Genomic DNA, 24559 nt, shown 5'->3' on the forward strand with positions numbered 1-24559 from the left:
ACGGCTAAAGTCGATTAGGATTTTTCTATAGGAATTGTCACTTTAGTCACCTGCGGCTTACGGTTACGCCAAAATCGACTCGTGAAAAGTCGGCATAACCTTACACGGTTAGACACTATTCTCTTATCACAGAGTCTTACTAGAAATCGAAAATTGAAAAACAAATAAATTTTTTTGAAGCCCAATTTTTACTTGCGACAAATGAAAAATTAGGTCAAAATTAGGATTCGTAAAAAAAAAACGAACTTGAGATAACAATCATAAATGACATTACGATAATGGAGGATGCGAAAAAAGTGGGGGCCCATCACTTTGTCTCTCTGTTTTTGTGTCTTCGTCTCTCGCTCTCTGTCTCGAGCTGCAGCCCGAACCACTGAAGCGATTTGCTTCAAACTTGGTAATGAAGAGTTATAGGTGATATCCTGAAGGAAATTTAAATTACGACCAAAGCAACGGTATTTGCCATTTCACCAAAATTAGAAAAAATTGTTTTTTCGGCGTTTGCTCTAATGATTTGGATTGAAAAAATATGAACAAAAGAACCTGCTTTTAAAATGAGTACAGTATTTTTTTAAACCGTTATTACCTTATTATAGAATTGTTTTCTTGATTCTGACTTTCTCTTTAAGAACCTAATGGATTTTGACAAAAACTTTATTTTTTATTCATTTTTTTTTTAATTTTTGGAAGAATACATTTAATTTTTTGAACAGACCTCTGAATTACCAATTACCAATTTTTTATTTTTTAATTTTTTTATAATTTTTATTTATTAAATGCTATTTAAAAAAAAACAACAATTTTAAACAATATTCTTTCTAAATATTTTTTTTTTTTTGTTATTTTACAAAAAAAGTTTTTGTATGATTTTTTTTGAAAATTTTATAAACATTTTTTGAAAACTGACGGCTTTTTAAAACTAAATGAAGTAATTTTCGAAAACTCATGCCATATTTCGAAAATAACTTTATTTCACTCCAATTTTTACTTAGGTACTTCATCTTATTTTCAACTACTAAAATCACTTTTTTCCTTCTACAGATCTGGGGTCCTTAGGTATTTTAGTATGAAAATTTTGAAGGTTAATGTTGAGGTAACCCAATCCTTAACTACACATGCGTTTGGAATTCCGTTACCAGTCAATAAGTAATTTTAACAATTCGAAAATTTCTCCACAGCAAGTAGGTAAATCAATAACATCACGATAACACGCAAACATAACTTCCCTTATCCATTGGAACGATATGGCTTTGGATAAACAATTTGTAAACAACCATTACAAACTTCTTCAACTAAGGTATGCCGGCAACGACTTTGTGATGACAACGAAAATAAGTCTCCAAGAAGGGAGCCTATTTTTATGTTAATCTTTTTAGTAAGAACAAAATATCCTTAAAACATGGACGAAAGCGGTGATGAATCTCAAAAATCTGGTTCTGAAGATGAACCTATAGTACCTGATGTCATTGATGATGAATATTTTACTTCACTATCTTCAAAAGTCACAGAGGTAAACCTTAAAGATAGTCTTATTTCCTATCATTTTATTCTGAAAGTTCTGTTTTTTTAGATAACCAAAGTCCTTCGACAAAAGGACACTCAAGAAAACGCCGATAATGTTCAAAGAATTTACACTTGCTGCAGTCGATTCAAGGCTGATTTACATCAGGAAGAACTTCGTACTGAAGAACTTCAACAAGATGTTGAAAATTGTAAGAGACGAATGGAAAAAGCAGCAGAAATATCACAATTGGATCAAGTGACAATTAGCGAATTGAGGAAAATTATAGGTTGGTAAAGATTCCTTTTGTCAAGTTCAAAAGCTATCTATCAATCACCTTGACAATTTCAGAAAAGGCTTGGAAGCAAAAAGACAGTGCCCAACTTCGTGAGCAAATGGCTCAGGAAGAAGTCATGAAACTGCGAGACCAAATTGCTGTTCTAGAGAATGAGGTCTTAAAAATGAGTGAAAAGAAAGTTGGACGCGATGAGTAAGTGAAAAGTCATGAAAAAATTGTTTAAAAGCTTTACAAAGAAACGTTTTTTTTTTGCAGTAAAAAAGATTATGCAAAAGAGAAAGAGAAACTTAGCGCTGAAATTCGTGAACTCAACAAACGTATTCAGATTCAAAGGATTTATACAACCGAAGTTGAAAACATGACTCAAAACCTAGAGGAGAAAAATAAAGCCTTGATAAAGGTTTTAGATGTAAGTTAACATTTTAATATTCAAAATATGAAAGTAAAAACTTATAAAGCCTTCATTTTTTGTTTCACAGGAAACATCTTCTGATTTGTACAGCTGTAAAAAACAGCTCGATATTGCCACAAAGGACCTATCTACTCTTAAATCAGAAGAAACTAAGCTCATAGACCAAATTCAAACTATCAAATTGAAGGTTAAATAGCTTCCTTCTGTTATTAAAACTTCTTAAACTGGCTTCTTTTTCTAGAACGATCATCTGATGAAGCATAAAATCCATCAAAACCTCCAAATTTTGGCTGCAAAGACCAATCTTGAACATCTTCATACCCAACACAATGCAACTACCAATAAACTTGCCAAAATTATTGTTGACCTTGAATATACTACTACAGAACGGGACAAGTTGAAAGCTGATTTGGCACAGAAAACAAACTTATTAAAGGTAAGAACTAAGAACATTGAAATCATAGGGTTTCTTTTAACTTTGCCTCTCAAAAGCTTCGCGAAGAAGAGCTCATCAAAATGAAACAGGAGAATTCAAATGTTTGTAAATCTCAAGACGCTTCAGCTCGAAAGTTTTCCAATGTTTTAGAGGCTAAGAAGAAAGCTGAAGAAGAAAATCTTCGAATGAGGTAAGGTCGAAGGGTATGTCTTCTTCAAGCCTTCTTTTCTGACCAATTTTTTCCAGATCGATCATCAACACTCAAGAGAAGGAACTTAGAGGAATGCGAAAAATTGTTCAACGATGTGAAAACAATATCGAAATTTTAACCAAAGAACGTGATGTCTTGAAACGTGATTTGATTCTTTGCAATCAAGCTCTTGAAGAATCAGCTGAACAATATCAAGAAGCTCAACATGAAAATCGATCTTTAATAGACACAATTGGAGTACTCGAGGTCAAGCAGAAAAAGCAACGTGATGAGCTATCAAAAATTTCACATGAAAAATCAAAGAAATTGGAAGAAATTCAAAGTTTGGGAGATAAAATTGATGCACTTCAAAGTAAGCTTCTAAAATAAGTTCAAATAATTTGTTAAATTCTTTTCCTTTTAGATGAAATTCATCTAAAGGAAAACTATGAATTTGAGCTCAAACGAATCATAGCTGATTCTGAAGCAAAGTGTGTTTCACTACAGACCCAGCATGATGTGCTGCTGAATGAAAAGAACATTCTTCAGAGATCAGTTCAGTCTGGAGAAGAAGATATTAAAAAGCTACGAAAACAAATAGAGGCTTTAAATAACGACTTGAAGCTATTCCGGAATAGAGTATCCAACAAGGATGCCGAAATTAGTAAGTTGCAATTGCAAATAGATAAAATGGAGAAGGAAAGACGAATGCTGAAAGGGGAATTCCGAAATAGCCAATTGGCTCATCAACATACTCGGTCTGAGTTGCAAGAGAAAAGATTGGAAAATGACCAGTTTTCAAAGTCTCTCCAGGTTCATTATACTCAAATAGCAATAATTTAAAGTTTTTATAAACATTCTAATATTTCAGGAAGATGAAAACAAACTATCAAGACAGAAAAAGGAATTGGATAATATTATCCATGAAAAGAATTCAGTTAGTGTCCAGCTGACAAAAAGAACTGAAGAATTAAATCAGTTGAAAGATCGAATGGATAATCTTCAAAAGGCTTATGATCAGACTGAAAAACAATATGGACAATGTCAGGATGATATGCGTTTGATGAGAGTCGAAATTCATAATTTGAGAACGGAGAGAAATGTGTTGCGAAAAGATCGCGAATGTGCGGCAGATTTGAGGAAGGAATTGTTGCAAATGCATAGAGTTTTGAATCAACAAAGAATTAAAGCTAGAGCATTGCAGGATGAAATGTTGACACCGATGAATATTCACAGGTAACTTTGGTGGTATTTGTTCTAAAGGAGAATTTTATGAAAAAGTGAACATACTGAATATTTAAATTTTACTCAATCTTCACAGTCACCACCAAATATAAGAGCCATGAGAAAATTTTCTGGTATTCCAAAAATTGCAATTTCGCTTCTTTTTTAAGTGTTTTTGGATGCAGTTTTCTTAAGATGGCTCTTTCTTTGCAATTGAATAGTGATGTTTTAATTTTTTCATGTGTTATCATTTCCATTTGCTTCATAAGCTGTTCCTTTTAGCCAAACGGAATTACGTCGGCCTCATAAGGAAACCTCGTAACTCTCAAAATCAAAATTTTACAGGAGAGACTAAATAGTAGAGAGACAACAGAGTAGTTGGGGAGTAACGAGCTGTGCAAAATTTGAATTTAAGTCTATTTAGAGTTTTCGGAATGACTTCAAATTTTCTGACATGTTTTCTAAAAATGGCATTCAAAGTCATTTTCGATAAAAGGTGGAGTTAAAAGGTTTCCTTATGAGGCCGACAATTTTTTTTTCAAATATGGTTTTGATCATTTTTCAACTTCTCCACTAGCATATGTACATATACAATTATACATACATACATGTGTACATTCAAAAAAATTTCAAGTTTCATAAGCATTTAACATTGGAATTTTCGTTTTTTTTATTTAAACTGAAGAGAATGGATTGCTACTATGATTAAAATTTTATTTTTCCAAAAATTAAAAAAGCAAAAAATTTTAATTTTTCTTCAAAAATTTAAATTTTTATTCAAAAATTTAAATTTTCCTTAAAAAATTTTGTCTTAAAATTTTTTCTAGAACTCAGTAAGTTCTAATTTTTATTTTAAACTAAAAACAAAAACAACTTACACCATCTTCACTGCGAAAATGACATTTGAATTTCTGACTAAGTCACAAACGTTTATTTACGTCGGCGACCGTCGAGTTACTTAGCTCATAAGGTTAGAAGTTAAAATTGGTGATGAAAGATAAGTTGATACTGAAAATAAAAAAAATAGGGTTGCTACTTCTAAAATGGGAACTTCCATGTGGCAACCCTATTTGAAAGGAAAAATTGTCACATAACTAATACATTCATATCTTTGTTGTTTGGCCAGATAAAAAAAAATTTGAAAAGCCAAAATAGTAAAAAAAAATAATAAAATAATATAAAGAACGTAACCCTACTAATGTGGCAACCCCATCCAAATGAAAACAACACTGACAAAAATCTTCTTTGAACAGAACAGTATAACTTTTTATGCACTAGAAAGCTTAACTAAACACCAAATTTTAGATAATACTCTCTTCTATCTAAAAAATGTCGGGTGCCACCTCGCAAATGCAGACAAGTACTCGGCAACCCTATCCAAATGCTAAAAAACCCAAAAATCACTTGTTTTTTGGCCAAAGTGTATAATATTTGATAGAGTTAAAGGCTATAAAATACATCCTGTATAGCTTAGACTCTCTTCTATCTAAAAAATGTCGGGGGCCACCTCGCAAATGCCGAGTACTTGTCTGCATTTGCGAGGTGGCACCCTCTTTTAAAATTCAACCTGTGGGCATGATTTTTACCAATAAACCAATAAATGTTGTTCAATAAAAGAAAATGTTCCACATACGCCACAGTGACCCTAGGTTGATACCATACAAAATTATCAATTTATCCCGCCTAGTTAATGTGTCTATCGGTTTAAATTTAAATATAGTTAGACAGCAAACAAAATTAAAAGTAATCTTCTTTGTATACGTAAATGAATATGTCAGCTATTACATGATAGAGCGGGCGGCCACTGCAGAAACGCTCAACTCATCGAGCTAAAGAAAATTTCAAATGGGAAGTGAAAGAGGGCTATTAGTAGTTACGAAAACCACAGGTCTTCCCGTTCGCATCCTGGCACGATTGGTGTGGTAAAGTGAATTGTGCATCTCATAGAGTTAAAAGACAATATTGGTGTCAAATTAAAGGTGATATTGTCAGCTATCAAAATTCAGAGGTCTTCCGGGCGAAAGTCTGGCAGTTTTGTCATGCAGCCCGTTTTAAGGTTAGAAGCGATGAAAGTGAGTTTTTTCATAAAGTCTTGTTTTTTGGTATTTTGGTGTATGAGTTAAGGAGTTTTTTCACTATAAAATAAAAATATGAGTTATATTAGCATTTAAATATAAAACGATGTTTTGGAAAAAGCTTAATAGATTATTAACAATGACCCAAAGTATATGTAAAACTACGAATAATTCACGAAAAAGTCTCAAATAATACGCTGCGCCCCTTTCAACTTACCGAATTAAAAGTCGAATTTAATTTCAAATTAAAGCTAATAATGTCTTTTTTTGAAAACCAGAGGTCTTCCAAGCCAAAAATTGGAAGTTAGATCACGCAGCTTGTTTTAAGGTTAGGAGCGTTTTTTACTTAAAACGTTCACCCAAGCTGGGGGGTGAAATGTCAAGAAGTGGCTTGGAAGACCTCTGGTTTTCAAAAAAAGACATTATTAGCTTTAATTTGAAATTAAATTCGCCTTTTAATTCGGTAAGTTGAAAGGGGCGCAGCGTATTATTTGAGACTTTTTCGTGAATTATTCGTAGTTTTACATATACTTTGGGTCATTGTTAATAATCTATCAAGCTTTTTCCAAAACATCGTTTTATATTTAAATGCTAATATAACTCATATTTTTATTTTATAGTGAAAAAACTCCTTAACTCATCCACCAAAATACCAAAAAACAAGACTTTATGAAAAAACTCACTTTCATCGCTTCTAACCTTAAAACGGGCTGCATGACAAAACTGCCAGACTTTCGCCCGGAAGACCTCTGAATTTTGATAGCTGACAATATCACCTTTAATTTGACACCAATACCTATTGTCTTTTAACTCTATGAGATGCACAATGCACTTTACCACACCAATCGTGCCAGGATGAGAACGGGAAGACCTGTGGTTTTCGTAACTACAAATAGCCCTCTTTCACTTCCCATTTGAAATTTTCTTTAGCTCAATGAGTTGAGCGTTTCTGCAGTGGCCGCCCGGACTATGAAGCCTCAAGAGGCTTGACTCTTTTTTCGAATTTCCTTTTGATAATCATTCTGTGAGGCGCGTACTATTACACGATGCCTCTTGAGTCAAAGACTCAAATTTGACATTTCTCATTTGATTTAAGTATTGTTGTTGTTGTATTCCACCAAGAAGCAAAAAGAAATGAAAGGGAATGTTGAAAAAAGAAAGAGTGGAAAAAGAAACGTCAAAAAAGAGTCTCAGAATTTCGGCCCACGACTCTCCGGTCGGATAATTTTTTGTTTTATCTTCTTTCTCTTTTGCACTCATTAGTTTTGAAAAGAGGCGCGCCTCTTGAGGCTTCATGTAATAGCTGACTATCTCTTCTAACTTTTTTTGTATGTAGAGTAGTTTTAAGACATTTTTTATTCTTTTACATAAAATATTTCACAGAAATTAATCTTTTTTACAAAATTTATTTCCATAGATGGCGAAATTTACGAGGTCGTGATCCAGAGAAAATGGACCTTATTCAAAAGATTCAAGTGTTAAGAAAGTAAAACAAAAAAAAAACAAAAATGATCAATGGTATTCAAATAAATCATTTTTTTATTTTTTTCAGACAAATTCTTGCTCAAAATGTAAATGTTTTAGAACAAAGCCGAGCACTTGAAGAATCCCAAAGGCTCTATGATGCATTAAAAGAATTCATGCTTAAGCTGCCAAGTTACAAAATTAAAGATGAACTAAATGAAGTTAAAGTAAGTTTAAAAAATGCTGTTCTCTCAGGATAAAAATAATATTTTTTTACAGCACAATCTTTTCATTAAAAATCGTAAATTAAAATCTTTAATTGCTGAATTAAATACGAAAGAATCCGACGAAAAAGCCAAAGAAACTTTAGTTGAAGATCTCAAAGCAAACTTATCGAAAGCTAAAGCTGAATTGTGTGCTGAAAAGAAGAAGAAACAAAAACTTCTTGAAGAAAGACAAGTCATAAATCAAATGCAACATCAATGTTTTTCAGCACCGCCAACTTATCAAAGGTCCTTAGGAGGAGGTTTTAAAATTTCAAGCTCATAACCTAAATAGAACAGAAGAATAAAGTGATTTTTTTGTATGGAGTTTGGTTTTATTTTTATTTGAATGAGATCAGAGAATTATTAAGAGATGATGATGAGCTTCTTGTAGTACCTATAAGCTTGCCCTTTGGAGAGACTATTCCTGATAATTTTCGCTTTTCTTCAATCATCGATTGTGTACTTAATTTCAGAGTAGTCTTCAACTCATCAATGGCACAGTCTCTAGCCCGAAGCTCAATTTCGTTAACGCTCAATTCTGCAATTAAGGCTTTCAGTTTCTTTTCGTTTTCCCTAAGTGCCCACTATAAACGAAAAAATGTTAAAGATTGATTAAGTATGAGAGATCAGAGAAATTACCTGACTTTCTGACAGCTTATTCTTGACATCAGAAGTCGGAAGATTTTCTACAATTTTTTTCATTGAATCACAAATTTTGTCTTTTTCCCGGAGCTTCTGTTCCAGACGAGTCTTTTGAACTTCCTGCCGCAAGTTACGTCTGCAATAAATTTATCAGTGGTAACAAAAATTTTCTTAGAATCACGGAAAAACTTATACCTTTGAAGCATTTGAATTTTTTGAATTAAATCATATTTTCCCGGCTGTGAGCCTTTCAGAATTCTCCAGCGATGAATAGCAGCAGGCGTACGAGCATCTTCAGTCAAAGCTCTAGAACGCACCCTTTCTTCATTGAGTATTCTTTGCAAGCGAATTATTTCAATTCGCATATCAGCTGTGCTCTTAATACCTCTTGCAAGACAATCCCGTTCGGTATGCAAGTTTGTAATTTCAACTTTCAGTAAGCGAATATCTTCCAATCTTTGATTATATTGAACTTGACCTGTGAAAGGAACATCAACCTCAAGAAATTTAATAAAGCTTTTCCTTGATCAACCTTGATCTAATGCTGTTTGTATTATCAGGAGTTTCTCTTTCAACAGCACAATCTCATCGTTCCTCCGAACCATTTGAAGACCAATGAGATTTTTGTCTTTTCGAGTATCATCCAACTCATGAGAAAGGTTCAAAAAACGCATTTCGTCTTCCTGAAAAACAATTAAGAGGTTTAGAAGATCTTCAGTTGATAACGAATATCTTTCCTCTTACAGCTATAGTTTTGAGTAAACGGTCGTTTTTAACTTTAAGTTCCTTCAAATCCTTTCGAACATTTGCTAAAACCGCCTTCGTCGATCTTAATTCCGTCTGTAAATCTTTCTTTTCATTATTTAGCCTTTCAATCTTCAAACTTAAAGCACTGATTTTGTTTTGATTGGCATTGATCTCGGCTGAAAGTTGTGCCATTTGATTACTTGCTTTCTATTCAAAATAGCAAAATCAACAAGTTTCCTGTTTCATATAAATAAACTCTCAAAAACCTACATTTTGTAAAACCCTAAAATTGTCTCTTTCCTGAGAGCATGTTTCCAACGATCGCTGCAACATCATTTTCTCCGAATGGGCTGCTTCAAGCAATTTCTTCAAATTTATCAATGCAGCATGCTTCGCTGTAAGTTTCTCAGTCAAATCGGTAACTTGATCGGTCTTCAATTGAATTTGTTCTTGTAGATATTCAATACGTTCATGTTGAGATTCAACTTCATGTGCCATTTCATCACGTTCTTTTTCAGCTTTCGAAATGTTAATTTTCGCTTCATCTAGCTTAACATTGAGCTTTTGAATGTCTAAATTAAGATTGTCAATTTTGATGCCTTGCATCATGTTGGTATGTTTTTGATCGCTCAGTTGATTATTCAATTTGACTATGTCACTGCGTAAGCTGTCACGTTCTCGCGTAACATAGTCTTTGAGGCGTCGAGTGTCTTCCATTTTTTGAGCAGAGTTTAATAGGTCTTTTTCGAGAGCATTTGATAAGTTCCTAAAAAGAACCTCAGAAAGCTAAATTTCTAAAACCGCAATAAGTTTATGTAATGCAAACTATAAAATGTTAGGACGTTGCTAAATGCAATGGTGGGCTCTACAGGAATGAAACAAACCCCATAGGCATATCACAATGATGTTTAGATCTTTTATACAGCGAGATCACGAGGGAGAAGAAAAATAAACTCTAAACTCTACTTAGAAAATTTAAATGAGTTAATACACCATAGTGTGTGCAATACGGCCTACCCAGAATGGCCATGTTAACCGCAATTTTTTTTTCCTAAACTGAACTATGAAGCGTTGTTATATTTTTTTCAAAAAAATTATTTTATTGATGTCAACCTTTTGTAGAAAAGCAATATCTTCTATGCAAAAGCTTGTATCAAGAAATCTGACAGCAGACTCAAGAGGTTGGAATTGGCTAAGGTCCAATTTTACAGATTTTTCGATTCTGCGAACTAGGCGAACCTGAAATCATTATTGGTTTTAAATTCGACGCACCGTTTGATTCTGTCACTACTTGGCGATTTATTCAAATTTTGACCACCGTTGGCGAATTTTAACTTTACCAATTGAATTTAAGATTTTTAAATAACATTCTTCAGATTGATAAAAATACTTACTTCTGTTTTACAGACTCTTCATTAAGTGTATTCAGTTTACGATCCATTTTGTACAGTTTTTGAGAAAGTGTATCATAATCGTACACCGTTTTCTTGTATCTTTTAGTAAGTTGATTGATTTCTTCAGTTTTTTGCTTTTAAAAATATTAAAACCGTTGTAAACATGCCTCGTTGTTATTGATTTATCTTACCTTTTCCCCAGCTCTCAAAACTCTTATGATTTCTTCTAAATCACGTTTTTCTTTCTTAGAAACTTCCATATCTGCTTCATGTTTTGTTTGTTGCCTACCATAAACTAGATTCTCACCTCGAAACTTTTCAATCAACAACTTTTGCTTATCGATTTCCATAGATTTCTTGAGTAGTTTTTGTTGAGTTTCGGATAACTATACAAAAATTAAGCACAAAAAGTTTTTGGTCAATTTTCAACATTTAAAAAAAACGGACCTCTCTATTAGTTTGTTCCAATTTCAAAACAGTCGATGCATTGTATTCTCTTTGATCTTCTAGTGCATTTGTTAGATTTTTCACTTTAATTTCCAAGTTAGTCTTTTCAGAATCAATTAACTAAAGAAAATAAATTTACAAAAAGAACTTATTGGAAGGTGTTGATTGTTTTTCAAACCCTCATTCGACTATTAATTCTATTGATATTTTCTTCGGCAACTTTGTTGATATATTCCAAAGACTCTGAATAATATCGTTGAAGTTGTAATCGTTTTTCATGATCCATAAGTTCGGCATTTATGCGATCTCGTTCTCGGAGGATGATATTTTTATACTTGGCCAAGTTGCCAAATCTTAAATAAAAGTGTATTCATGTAAATACTAGTAATAGAAAAATTTAATCTCATTCTATTTACTCTGCACTGTCATCAGGTTTGGTATTTTCTTTGCTCTCATACTTGATACACTTTGCCATAAGATCATAAAGTTTTTGTTGGATGTCCTGTTCGCGAGTTTGAGATGCATCAGTTTCTCGCCAGGAATCACCTTTCGAAATAAATAAATTCAATTGTTTAGTTTAAGTGTATTCTTAAAAATTTGTTGAAGGCATCAACCAAATTTAACACCCATTCCAATCCATCAATAAAAAAAAACTTAGCAGAAAACTTACCTAATACTTCTTTCATTCTATTCATAGCCTCTTGTGAGTTCCCAGTCAATTCAAGAGCTAACCGAAGTTTAATATTCGCACGTTCCACTTGTGGTTTTAGTTCTGCATTGATTTTCAATTCTTCAACATATTTCTTGTGAAGATTGTGCAAAATAGATATAAATTTTCTAACTCTTCCAGCATCTCGTAAATTTTTTGTTTGAACTAAATTTTGGATAGTCTACCAACAACATAAGAAGAGAAAAAAATTGAGTATGTGTGTATTTTGATTTTATCAAAAGTCACAAAGAACTAAACTTTATTTGCTGAATTAAAAAATTCTTCATTCAAATCTTTAACCAAATCCACATCTTGGTCTGGTATAGAATCTTGTGATGGTTGTTCAATGATTTGCTCTTCTTCAACTGTTTCCACAATTGGTTCTACACGCACAGCTTTTGCTTTGGATTTCTGTTTTGGAGGCATGATGGTTGTTGTCAAACAGTCGTTTTTTTTAAAATTTTTAAATTCTCTTGAAGTTTTATAAAACGCCTTGTAGTTGAAAATCAGAATAGCTAGTTTTCAAAATAATGATAAAAAATCGTTTAAGGTTCGTTGGGACTGTTAAAAAAAAGGCCCGTATAGGCAGAGTTATCTACAATAACAATAAATTAATGTTATAATCTTTGAATTCGAACATACGAAACTTAAACATAATTAATGTTATTTTTTATTCAATTAATTTGCAAGAAGCTTCTTTGTATTTAAAATGAACAACTTCATTGTTCCAAATGAAAATGTCGATATCTGATTTAGTTCCTCAGTGTTTATTAAGATTATTTCGGTATCATCTTATAAAGATGTCACAAGATAATTTCAGAAAAAAAGTCCTGTTCAAGTGTTGGGAGTATCTAGAAAGTCAAATTTGATTTCAAGAATAGAATAAAAATTTGGTTAGGTCCATATGACCAATTAAGAATGGGTCAATTTTTAAAGGAAATCAAATGCTAAGATGGAATACACCACTTTTTAGTAAGTCAACGACAAAAAATGATTAAGAATTACATGAGTCATTATATTTGAAATTGTTTTAAGTCCATGTAAAAAACCATTAGGTTGACTTTTAAACTAACCGCAATTTAACGATATCTCTTTTGCAAAATAAAATTACAGTCAATAGATGGATTAGTTGCATCATTATTATATTTGTACATAAAAATCTGTTATATTTTTATTTTTGATTGAATAAATTGATGCATGCTAAATGTGGCTTATACGACTTTTAAATATAACGACTCGCATATTTTGTTTTTTTGTGAAAATTTGGAAAATGGATTTGTAATGGCCGAAAAGCCAGTAACAAACATTCATTACTTAGTTTCTGAGAAATTCCGATTGGCAGAAAGAAAATTTGGGAAAAATGGATTACCGAAGGTCAACTAAAAAATAAAAACTATCGAACCTATCTAGCAAGATCGGAATTCAAAATTGTCCAATTTCATACGAATTGGTGAAATTTTATTTTTTGCGAGAACATCTCGAAGGATGAATCGAATGAAGTCATAGCAAAAAGCATTTTTTCAGTCCTCCAAAGCGTAATGTTGGTCTTAATAACGACAAAATATAAAACTCAGATTTATTGCCAAACACTTAACAAACCTTAAAAAATTTGGGTCTGCAAAAGGAAAAAATCCGAAAACTGAGATTTAGAATCACTAATTATATCAAAAGTACCTGCAAAGTTGCAACCTGCCTCGATTTTATTCCATTTAGATTTTTTTATTTTACTGAACTACTCTAAGAGCCATTTTTCTTGAACTTAACCTGAGGATTTTATTATTCTTCACTCAAAGTTGACAATTTCAACTTTCGATTTTTAACTCTAGAGTTGATAAACTTGAGATTTTGTCAACTCCCGGTAAAATAGAAGTTGGATAAGCAAATTTGGGGGTTTGTATTAAATATCAGAAAAATTATCGTTATAAAAAGAACAAAAATGTATCGTTAATCCTCAATCAATTTGGTTTTAGGGTTATTTTTTTTTTTTTTTCATTTAAACCAAAACTTATCATTTGAAATATTTTCTAAACCCTATGTTCAGTGGAAAAATCCGAGATGGATCCCGAGATATTTGATAAAAGGCAAATATTATTATCCCAATCCTATTCTTTTCGTAAATGCAACATTAAAAACTCCTTTCAACCGTCAATATATCAATAAACAATCTCTCCCATGGATTCATGGCCAAAATATTGTGCTTTTTCATATGGTTAAATAAATACTCTTTCATTTACATTTTTTTAATAAGATTTTATATTGAATACATACGAGTAGGTACATACATACAATTGTTACACAAAAAAATAAAATAAAAATTTAACTTCATAATTAAAACAAAAACATACGTACAATTTTCGTCACATAAACAGAAAAAAATTCAAATACAATAAAATAATAATTAAAAACAAAAAGAAAACTTATTTAAATATAAACAAAAAAAAAAAACTATTTAATCTAAACAAAAATAAAAAAGTTAAAGCAAAAAAAAAATATAATAAAATAAACTCATACTCTCCCTTAAACTTATTTAGGTATATAAATTTGACTAAAAAGTAAATTATTTTATTTGAAAAGCGAAAAAAAAAACTTAATTTTTCTTTTCTCTTTGTTTTTTTCTTTTTTTGCAAACAACTAAGTTTATGTTTTTATCTTTTTTAAAAAGTCCTTAACAATTGAACTAATTATACAATAAACAAAGGGACAGAAAACAAAATAAACTAAACATTTTTTTTCATTTCTTTTAATTTTTGCATAAAATGCATAAATACGCGTCAAAGCAATTTATTTTATATATTTTTAATTATTTTTTTTTTATTTCTTTTTTGTTTATTAATTTATTTTGTTTAATATTTTTTTTTTCTTTTTTTTTTAATTTAAATTTATATTTTTAAAATAAAAAATAATATATTTTATTAAAATTTATATACATTGCGCCTACAATTTTGAATTGAATGTAGTTGTCTATATAGTGGATTTGGATTTTATATATGTAAAAATGTCTCCTTTTTTGTTTATACATAAAATGGGTTAACTATAATGATACCGCGAGTTTTTATATTTTTTATTTAATTTTTTTTTACACAAAAAAATGTGTGTAAAAAAGGTTGGTCTAAATAAAATTGCATAAATTTATACAAATTAAATAAAAAAAAGACAAAGAATATTCTAAAAAAAAACTTTCGGCAACTACTGCCATTAGGGGAGAGTTGCTATCAGTTGTGTGGCTGTTCTTTCCAAGTGGTTTTTGTAATCTGTTTAGCCCGTCAGTTGATGGACAAAGCAATCGCGACACACGCGAACAGCTTTGGTCAGACCAAATTTGGGCAGGGGTGTTGAAGCTGACGAACATACTCCGCAAAAGACTCCTCCACAATTGCGGCAGTGGTGTCTGCGTCGGAATGCTGTAAAAGGAGTCGTGCAGGACATACAACGAGGCGCCTTATCGTCTGGCACCCAAACAGGCGGCGATAATCGTATCTGTGGCGATGTTGCCTGTTGCGGCGCTGGAACATCCATACTATTATTATTGTGTATGATACTATTACTACTGTGGTTTGTGTTGTTGTTTAGATTATTGTTGGCAACGGCAGTGTAATGGGCTGCAGAACGTTCGCTTATCGGCGAATTACTTGCTGTGGAAGAAGACGAATTAGCTGCACTATGACTGCCCGATGAAAGTCGACGTTCTCGCAGGTATGCAGATAGACTGCCATTCCTTCGGTCACTTGTATTCGGGGATGCTTCGTTTTGGCCAGTTTCTTCGCCAAGACTTCGACTGCGTCCGATATTATTTCGAACTGGAATTGGTGGTGGATTTTCTGAGGGAACCAAATCGATGGTATGACCACGTTGTATCGTCATTGGACGATCATTTCCATTGTTGTTGTTGTTATTATTGTTATTGAACACATTATCCAATTCGGGATTAACTTCTTCAGCAGAATAAATGCTTTGATTTGAGCCAGCACTTTGCTGTTGAATCACATCGTTTTCTGACGCTCTAAACTCAAACAATTCCGATGTTGGATCTTTTGTATTTTTTTCGGGAATTTCGATCTCATCCTGCGATGGGGACATGTTCATGAGGAACACGCTGCGCAAGATTTGTCTCAGATCGGAGGCGAAGTTTGTTTGGAGTTGATCTGCGACACTGGCTATGCTTACGAATAGTCGATGCAAGAGGTACTCTGTGCTTCTGTAAGAAAAAACAAAAATTTTATTGTGGACATTGAGTATATACAGTAGGGTGGGTCAAAAAGAGCGAAATTCTCTTTTTGTTTGCTCCAAAAATCGATTGCTAGACACCTTTAGAATATAATCATAATAATATAATCTTCTACTAAAAACATTATTCTACAAAAAAGTCCTTGCCATTAAATTGATGGTCATAAGAAAACTATTAAAATCAGTGGGCATTAAGCAATCAATTTGAAGTTCAGAACTTTTTTGTGGAACATTTAAGCCCCTACGAAAATACATCTTGCTAACTTGATAATAATGACTCTTCAGTGAATTAGAAAATTTTGAAAAGTAAAAAATGATGTTATATTTTTTACTTGCGATATAGGTACTATAGGGCAAGTTTAGGATTCGTAAAAAAAATCGAACTTGAGATAACAATTTTACATGACATTACAATGATGGAGAATGCCAAAAAAGTGGGTCCGGAAATTCTGTCTGTCTGTCTTTCTGTGTGTCTGTCTCTATCTGGAGCTGCACCCTAAACGAGTGAAGTGATTTTCTTTAAACTTGGTAGTTAGCAGTTTTTGGTGATTCCCTAGAGGGAAAATTTTTTTTGAAAAGTTTTGAAATTTAGTTTTTATGTGTAAATTTATTATTTCTTCAAAATGGCATACCAACTTTTTTTTTGAAAAATGTTAAAAAATTTTTATATATAAAAATTTATTTTTTTTAAAAAACGGCTCCTACAATTTTCGAAAATTTTTACAGATTTAATTTTTTTATACTACTTATGAAATTTCTTCAAAATATCAAATTTTAAATTTCTTGAATAAATAGCTTTAACATTATAGTTACTTTAAGCATAAGAGCAAGTACGTGCGACCCCAGTCGTGCAATTTATTTTAATTTTGACCTCGAATATCTTTCAAATGGTTAGATTATTAAAAAAAATGTATAAAACCGTTTTTATGGAGCAATCTGTTTCCTACCAGAATATGTCTTGCCCGTTTGATTATTATAATTTTTCAATTTGTTACAAAATTTAGAACAAAAAACGAGTTTTTAAAAATTTTCTCGATTTTTGGACCTCAAATATCTTTTAAACGGTTAGATGAACGAAAAAAGTGTATGAGGGCTTTTTTATAGAGCGTTCAATTTTCTAAAAGAAATTTACTTAAAAGTCGATTTATAAAAAAAATTATTTTTTTTGAAGAAGATTGATGTAAAAATGCAAAATTTCGAAGCGGAGGACCTTCCCATTAATATTTGGTGAGTTTATTCTTAAGGTATCTAGCAATCGACTTTTCGGAGCTTAAAATAAAAAAAAAAAAAAAAAATTTCGATTTTTGTTTGTACCAACCCTAATGTAAATGTTGGATTCTACTTACATAAACTTCATCCTTCCCGCAGCTCGAAGGGCCAAATTAACTTCATGCGGATCACCATCTGACATAGAGGATGTTGTGTCCCCACTCGAGTGGTTGTCAGGCTTTGGGTTTTTGGAACGTTTCTTGGAATGATTACGACTGCCTTCACTGGTGCTACTGCTGGAACTGCTCGCACTGCTGCTTCCACTACTGCTAGTTCCAACGCTATGACTATTGCTATTGCTGCTATGATGTCGATGGTGGTGATGATGATGATGTCGGTGACTGTGATGGTGGTGGTGATGATGATGGTGGCGATGTGAACGCTTCCCACTGCCTTCACCACCTGTACTGCTGCTGGCAGAACTCTTCTCCAACTTTGTATATTGACTATCTCTGCTGTCGAGAGATTTACCCTCACCACCTTTTATTGTTAGCTGTTCGCTTTCCTCTGAGGAATCAACGACAGCAGATGTCGCTGATGCTAATACTCGACTACAGCTTGGAGTGTTTGAAACATATTCCCGATCGGCTTCGGGTAAATCAGCATCTTCACCTCCATCATTACAGCTACCGAACTCATCATCTTCACTGGCAATAAAATTGTCTGTCAGTGGTACTTCATTTGGTTGCAAAAGATTGCCAAGATTTGTGTTTGGTATGAGGTAACCGGTGGCACAATCGGCCGATACTATATCATCACCCTCTTTGGGTAAGGCCGGATTTTCATCATCTGTCCACTCTGTGGAGGATGTCGTCGATGAAAACGATGGCAGGGGCGATGGGGACGGTGAAACTGATGGGGTTGAGGCTTCCGACGAGGAGGACATCGTAAAGACACTATCACTGAAGACCTTTGTTGTATTACTTCCATCATCCATCAAAGGAGCTACATTATCCGCATTGTCATCTTTGTCATTACTTGTCACAGGATCCTTTGTTTCCTGTTCCTGTTGGTTATCATTCTTCGTCGAAGATGACGAAGAGGAACTTGTTGCGGCATCATCACAGTTATTATTGTTGTTGTTTATTAAATTTGCAGTCTCACTATCACCATCAGAACCGTTGACTACGTTCGGTTGCTTCAGATGAATGTCTTCATTCGTGCATAGTAGCTTTTCCAATTGATACAATTCATTTTTGTTTAGCTTTCGCAAGAGATCTCGAATTTTTATCAAAAACGAACGATACGGTCGAAACATTTCCGACAACTGATCGGCTGGCATGTCCATATTTAACGGTCCTCGATTGTATATCACAAGACCCGTTACTATGGCCAATCGTGGAATGGAAAACATTAGTCCCGGATCAAAGGCATCGACTTTTTCCTGTTCAATTAGACCCACAGTCAAGGCACGCTGTAGGGTCTCTGAGAATAGGACACATATGAATTCTTGCATTTCATATTCGTGCTTTGTCTTGACCTGGACCATTGCACTGACATAGCGGAGTTCGAATTCAGCGAAAAGTCGATCGAATATTTTAAGGCTTTCGTATAGCTGCTCTGTGTTTGAATCGTTAAAGTCTAAATGCAATGTTTGGCTATTTGGGACATTATTACGAAGGCACTGATCTCGAAGTAAATTTCGCACATTGCCGAGACTTTTGGTGACGGCTTGGGCGAGGGGTCGCATGTCTTTACTCTCTTGTTCACGATTCATTATGGATGAACCAGCTGCTAGGCATTCGGCACCAAACCATAGTTGGCCGGCTAAATTTTCTTGAAGAACTTCTTCGGGAAATTTGGCACGAAAGGCGCGTGGAGCACGATCGTCTCCGAGGAGTTCTTCCATTATTTGATTTGTTATTGATAAAACTTTGTCCTGAAAAATAAGGGAATACGTTACAATTATGTAATATCGATTCATAATTGGAGGTTTACCTGTCCTTGGCGTAAGCGACTGACAAGACGCGAACATCGATCTGGTTCGGCTCGACCATCAAAACTATCCAATTCGCTGGATATAGCTGTGAGAGATCTGTCTGCATGGTAAAATCGTGCTAAAAGTGATTTGTCATCTGCCTGCAAGAAATAAATGAGAAAAATGGTTTTGAGTAAAGTTTTTTAATGTGAAGATGATATACATTGAAATAAAGATAATTTTTAAGGTAGGTTCAAAGAGTTTAAAAGTACGAACATCAAATTGCGATTTTAAGGGAGATAAAAAAATTTTAGAGCAATTATTCTTGGCGTAGTAGATCTTTCTCAATCACATTCAAATTCTGGGTTCAAATTGATATACGATTAAATTAATGTCAGTTTAAGTTTAATATTATCGTGAGAAGTTTACGAAACCTTTAAGTACAAGAAGCCAATTAGTTTTTCGGCCGAAGTATTCGTTGTCATGCATAACTTTTTAATTAGGACTTAATTTTTTCCGAATCTATTAGGTCGGGGTAAGGATTGGTATGGTGGAGTTAATCAGCCTTATTCTGAATGAAAACTCCCGGGGAATCGCGTTCGGGAAAAGTGCTCCCAATAAAAAAATTTATGGAAATTTTGCTTTTTTATCATTATAAACGGCATAGGGAAAAAAACTTAAACAAAAAATAATGATTTTTCGATTGTTAGCTATTCTTTCGAACACATTTCCTCGGCAGTTTTCATTCACAATCGGGCTGAATATGGTTTTAATCAATTAAGGTTTGGTTTGGTTGGGCTATCAAAGCTGTTTTAGAATTAAGTGACTGTCAGGAAAATAGCTGAAACATTTTAAACGTACTTACGTTACATTTTTACAAAGGACAAATTCGTAAAGAAAAAGTCCTCACTGTTCAGTTTTGTATCGACACTGGTCAGGTCAGAAGTTCTACCGCTCTTGGGAGTTTCTTCTGTGACAAACACACTATTGAAAATTGTATATCAAACTAGGTTTTCTTCGCTCCATGAGAGGCAACCATAAGTTTTGATTTGTTGTAATTCCGAATTTGGAAAATATTTGAGTATAGTACGCTATTATAGGAGTATTCAAAATGAATATGAAGTTCATTTATGACTAGATAACTAATTTTATATTTGGGACTATTTAGAATGATTTTTGTTCGTGCTTTTAAGAATGTTTCTTCCTACTTTGAAGATTTGAAGGGTGGTGGGATCAAAGGAGTTATTTGCCCTTATCACGAATGCAATTTGTATCGAAAATTTGCTCCTGAATCTCGAAAAAACAATGAAAGAATTCGGTCTAAAAGGAAATTTTCATACAAATTATCATTACCTACTAACGGATTTTGTGATAGTATATTTTTTTCGGGTTTCGTAGAAAATTTCCAATACGAATGAAATGTGTGTGACAAGGAAGATTTTTATGACCACTTTCACGGTTTGCTGCATATGCAGTGAAATGAACGGTATCAATCTCAATGATTCACCAATAAATGAAAACATTGTTTCATAATTTTATCATGAATCGTGAAGTTAGTTTCAAACCTCATTTAATGGTTCCTGTTTTTGCTGTTTCGCTCTTTTTGGTATATGTATTAGGTTTAAAGCTTGGATTAGACAATTTTATCTGAAAATCAAATCTGGAATTTTATGATATCGCTGGTTAAACACAAAATCTTAGTTTTGTGGATGATAAGAACGCGTAGGTTGACGTCTTACATCCGTTCTATCTCAGGTGCAAGTAAATTGCTTCAAACTTTTTTTTAATTCTGCCGGTACTGACTTTTGCTGGTGGTTTTGGTTTAAGAGACATTTATATATTTTTTCATAGAAGTAATCTGATCCTGTTGTTTAGAGCGATCTAGGGTCGGCAAAAAAACGGGGTTAAAAAAATCGTTCGTCTGAACTGAAAAACTGCTAGATAAGAGTACAGGAACTGCACTAGAGTCTCTGTTCCGTTAACGTAAGATTTGCAGCTACGCCATTATACAATTTGCCGAATATCGTTTTTCTCTGACTGGATTCTGACTTGATTTTTTGTGTTTTTTTTGCAATTTGGACAGTGTTTTCACTTTCAGTCTGCTATGAATAAGTAATGATTGCATATTACTCTCTTAATGACTCCTGGATGAAGTTCGTCCGTTTCGTTCTGACTTTTTGTCCCATGAAGGTTTGAAGTGGGACCCTGTTTGGTTACTCCCGCTTTGTGTTCGTTGCCTTCAATAACAGTGTGGCCAAGTACACAAGTTAAAATTGTTAGATCGTAAAATTTTTAAGTATTTTTCAGTAAAACGTTTAAAAAAGATCGTGGCTAAAAAAAAAACAAACTTTGGAAGAGATTCATTTTAGATGCGAAAGACATCCCTAAGGCAACTAAAAGAAAGATAACATTGGATTTTTCATTTGACTTTGTACAAAATTAAACAACAACTTTGAGCCAAGAACCAAGGGGAATACAGTATAAAAACATTTGTTATATTGGTATGACATATGTGATACTTATCTAAAGATGGAGTAATTGCGTCTTGCCAGTACAACCCTGTCGTAGAGACTTATTATAAACAAGAAATTAATTATAGAATAAGTATATCCAGCGTAGGGTATCAAAAATCACAAAATTATATGTAAAAATAAATCTCATGAAAAATCATTTCAAGACATTAAATAAAGAAGTACGAGTAAATACAATCTCCTCATTCATTTAAAAAGCTTTGATAAAGAGCTTGTTGCATAATTTCATGTCATGTAACTTACTAACTTCTAATTCTGTGAAAGAAGCGTGATTTAGCATAAATTTAGACGAAAAAAGAGAAATTTTTCTATTGAATAATAAAAGTTACGTGCTTCGCGCCAGTGAAACATGTGTGAGGTGGTATTTTTCTATTTTATAATTCAAAGCCTCAGACAAAGACTAGGTAGGTAGTGATTGATTTTTGACAAGAAGCTACCCCAAAAGTTCCTCCAATATGACGTGATTGTTTTATTTCTTTCTCTAAATTTCTTTCTTCCACACAAATTGCCAAATTAAAATGAAAATAAAAGTGAAATTATGTGGCAACCTGTTGTTTTATTATCTTTTCTTCCTTCTATTTTTCTTTCTATCAAAACTGAATACCTGACGACGCCAATTTTGTATTGTTTGTCAACATTGATTTTCGTTTATTTCTCTTCTTCAAACTATCCCAACTTTTTGATGGGGGGCATACATTAGGTACCGTAAAACCGGGTGACTTTGGCACGTTTTCAAATTCAAATGTGAATAACTTTTGCAATAATTTTTTTTTTTAAATGAAGATTTCAACCAATTTACCTACTTCGCTCATTCTATAGGTATGATTAATCTTGAAGAAATCTGTCCGACAGTTCTATAGATATTTGCCAAAATATGGGTGGCCAAAGTCACCCTCCATTCCGGGTGACTTTGGCCGGTAGGACGTTTGCTATATTTGCAGTTCAACTACAAGTACCACGTCAGTCTAACCCACCCCAAATGAAAGACCAGATTTTTTAAAACATGTGGGTTTTTATTTGATTAAAAAAAACAAAACCTTAAAATTAGCATAAATTTTGATATCCTTCAAATGATATGGAAAAAAATAGTCTCTCTCTGCGGTCAACCGTTGGAACAGGAAGTTTCTTCTCCAGATCACTTTTGGTGACTTGTGCAACGTCTTTTTTTTCTGGGTATATGAAGCTGTACCCAGCACCTCTTCGCAGGAATGACACTGTAACCTCATCGTTATCAACATTTAAGATGCAGCCGACGTAAAATGTTAATTTTTTCTTAACTGGAAACTTGACCAGAAAATAGTCACCAGCCTTTATGGACGATTCTTCGCTGGCCATCATATCTTCGTCAATCATAATTTGTTGCTCTTGCCAAGAAGCGAGGTTAACACTGTCCGAGTCATCCAAAGACAAAGACTGGAGCGAGTTTAGAGTGGTATTGATGGTTGAGGAGTCTGATGAAACGATGACCTGTTAACATACAAACCTAGTTAATTTATTTCATCAATAAAATAATGAAATATAATCTTGCCTTGCGGCGTCTTGGCTTCCGTCTGTGACTTATTTTTGAGGGGCCGGGCTGATCCGTGGACATTTCTTCAGTGACATCATCGGGTGCATCTACATTGGGAGAATGTGTTAAAACGCTCGACGATAATGTGAGTAATAATAATAATAATAGGAGTATTCAAAATGAATATGAAGTTCATTTATGACTAGATAACTAATTTTATATTTGGGACTATTTAGAATGATTTTTGTTCGTGCTTTTAAGAATGTTTCTTCCTACTTTGAAGATTTGAAGGGTGGTGGGATCAAAGGAGTTATTTGCCCTTATCACGAATGCAATTTGTATCGAAAATTTGCTCCTGAATCTCGAAAAAACAATGAAAGAATTCGGTCTAAAAGGAAATTTTCATACAAATTATCATTACCTACTAACGGATTTTGTGATAGTATATTTTTTTCGGGTTTCGTAGAAAATTTCCAATACGAATGAAATGTGTGTGACAAGGAAGATTTTTATGACCACTTTCACGGTTTGCTGCATATGCAGTGAAATGAACGGTATCAATCTCAATGATTCACCAATAAATGAAAACATTGTTTCATAATTTTATCATGAATCGTGAAGTTAGTTTCAAACCTCATTTAATGGTTCCTGTTTTTGCTGTTTCGCTCTTTTTGGTATATGTATTAGGTTTAAAGCTTGGATTAGACAATTTTATCTGAAAATCAAATCTGGAATTTTATGATATCGCTGGTTAAACACAAAATCTTAGTTTTGTGGATGATAAGAACGCGTAGGTTGACGTCTTACATCCGTTCTATCTCAGGTGCAAGTAAATTGCTTCAAACTTTTTTTTAATTCTGCCGGTACTGACTTTTGCTGGTGGTTTTGGTTTAAGAGACATTTATATATTTTTTCATAGAAGTAATCTGATCCTGTTGTTTAGAGCGATCTAGGGTCGGCAAAAAAACGGGGTTAAAAAAATCGTTCGTCTGAACTGAAAAACTGCTAGATAAGAGTACAGGAACTGCACTAGAGTCTCTGTTCCGTTAACGTAAGATTTGCAGCTACGCCATTATACAATTTGCCGAATATCGTTTTTCTCTGACTGGATTCTGACTTGATTTTTTGTGTTTTTTTTGCAATTTGGACAGTGTTTTCACTTTCAGTCTGCTATGAATAAGTAATGATTGCATATTACTCTCTTAATGACTCCTGGATGAAGTTCGTCCGTTTCGTTCTGACTTTTTGTCCCATGAAGGTTTGAAGTGGGACCCTGTTTGGTTACTCCCGCTTTGTGTTCGT

The 24559-nt window shown here is 33.3% G+C and overlaps 3 protein-coding genes across 3 annotated transcripts in view; 1 reads left to right on the forward strand and 2 right to left on the reverse strand.

Annotated features, from left to right (window-relative positions):
* The first annotated feature begins 996 nt into the window (after window positions 1–996).
* On the forward strand, window positions 997–8185 carry LOC129915971 (cilia- and flagella-associated protein 58). Its single transcript, XM_055995708.1, has 13 exons — window positions 997–1510; window positions 1571–1790; window positions 1853–1991; window positions 2055–2208; window positions 2279–2398; window positions 2453–2647; window positions 2704–2837; window positions 2894–3210; window positions 3262–3650; window positions 3709–4073; window positions 7554–7622; window positions 7689–7827; window positions 7880–8185. The coding sequence occupies exons 1-13, from the start codon at window positions 1400–1402 to the stop codon at window positions 8147–8149; spliced, it is 2622 nt and encodes an 873-aa protein (XP_055851683.1). The 5' UTR covers window positions 997–1399; the 3' UTR covers window positions 8150–8185.
* LOC129915972 (cilia- and flagella-associated protein 58-like) lies at window positions 8183–12334 on the reverse strand. The gene is made up of 13 exons (XM_055995709.1): window positions 12064–12334; window positions 11767–11986; window positions 11513–11642; window positions 11275–11449; window positions 11097–11216; window positions 10841–11035; window positions 10650–10783; window positions 9526–10021; window positions 9253–9462; window positions 9041–9191; window positions 8704–8986; window positions 8506–8644; window positions 8183–8450 (listed from the first exon to the last, which is right to left on the reverse strand). Exons 1-13 carry the CDS (start codon window positions 12229–12231, stop codon window positions 8205–8207), a joined length of 2667 nt encoding a protein of 888 aa, XP_055851684.1. The 5' UTR covers window positions 12232–12334; the 3' UTR covers window positions 8183–8204.
* A 2373-nt stretch (window positions 12335–14707) lies between these two features.
* The window catches only part of LOC129917144 (lateral signaling target protein 2 homolog), a 67396-nt gene continuing 57544 nt past the window's right edge, over window positions 14708–24559 (reverse strand). Inside the window, exons 2-4 of the mRNA XM_055997510.1 lie at window positions 19237–19377; window positions 17376–19177; window positions 14708–16000 (exon numbers count right to left, since the gene is read on the reverse strand). Coding sequence (XP_055853485.1) covers window positions 15061–16000; window positions 17376–19177; window positions 19237–19377 — 2883 coding nt within the window. The 3' untranslated portion in view covers window positions 14708–15060. The remainder of the gene's footprint in view (window positions 16001–17375; window positions 19178–19236; window positions 19378–24559) is intronic.

The sequence above is a fragment of the Episyrphus balteatus genome, chromosome 3 (genome assembly GCF_945859705.1).
Source record: "Episyrphus balteatus chromosome 3, idEpiBalt1.1, whole genome shotgun sequence".
NCBI lineage: Eukaryota > Metazoa > Arthropoda > Insecta > Diptera > Syrphidae > Episyrphus > Episyrphus balteatus.

Coding starts and splice junctions, on each gene's coding strand:
- LOC129915971 (XM_055995708.1), top strand. CDS start 1,400: ATGGACGAAAGCGGTGATGAATCTCAAAAATCTGGTTCTGAAGATGAA. Junction 1,791..1,852: donor CGAATTGAGGAAAATTATAG/GTTGGTAAAGAT, acceptor TGACAATTTCAG/AAAAGGCTTGGAAGCAAAAA. Junction 2,209..2,278: donor CCTTGATAAAGGTTTTAGAT/GTAAGTTAACAT, acceptor TTTGTTTCACAG/GAAACATCTTCTGATTTGTA.
- LOC129915972 (XM_055995709.1), bottom strand. CDS start 12,231: ATGCCTCCAAAACAGAAATCCAAAGCAAAAGCTGTGCGTGTAGAACCA. Junction 11,987..12,063: donor TTTTTAATTCAGCAAATAAA/GTTTAGTTCTTT, acceptor TGTTGTTGGTAG/ACTATCCAAAATTTAGTTCA. Junction 8,645..8,703: donor AAAATTCAAATGCTTCAAAG/GTATAAGTTTTT, acceptor AATTTATTGCAG/ACGTAACTTGCGGCAGGAAG.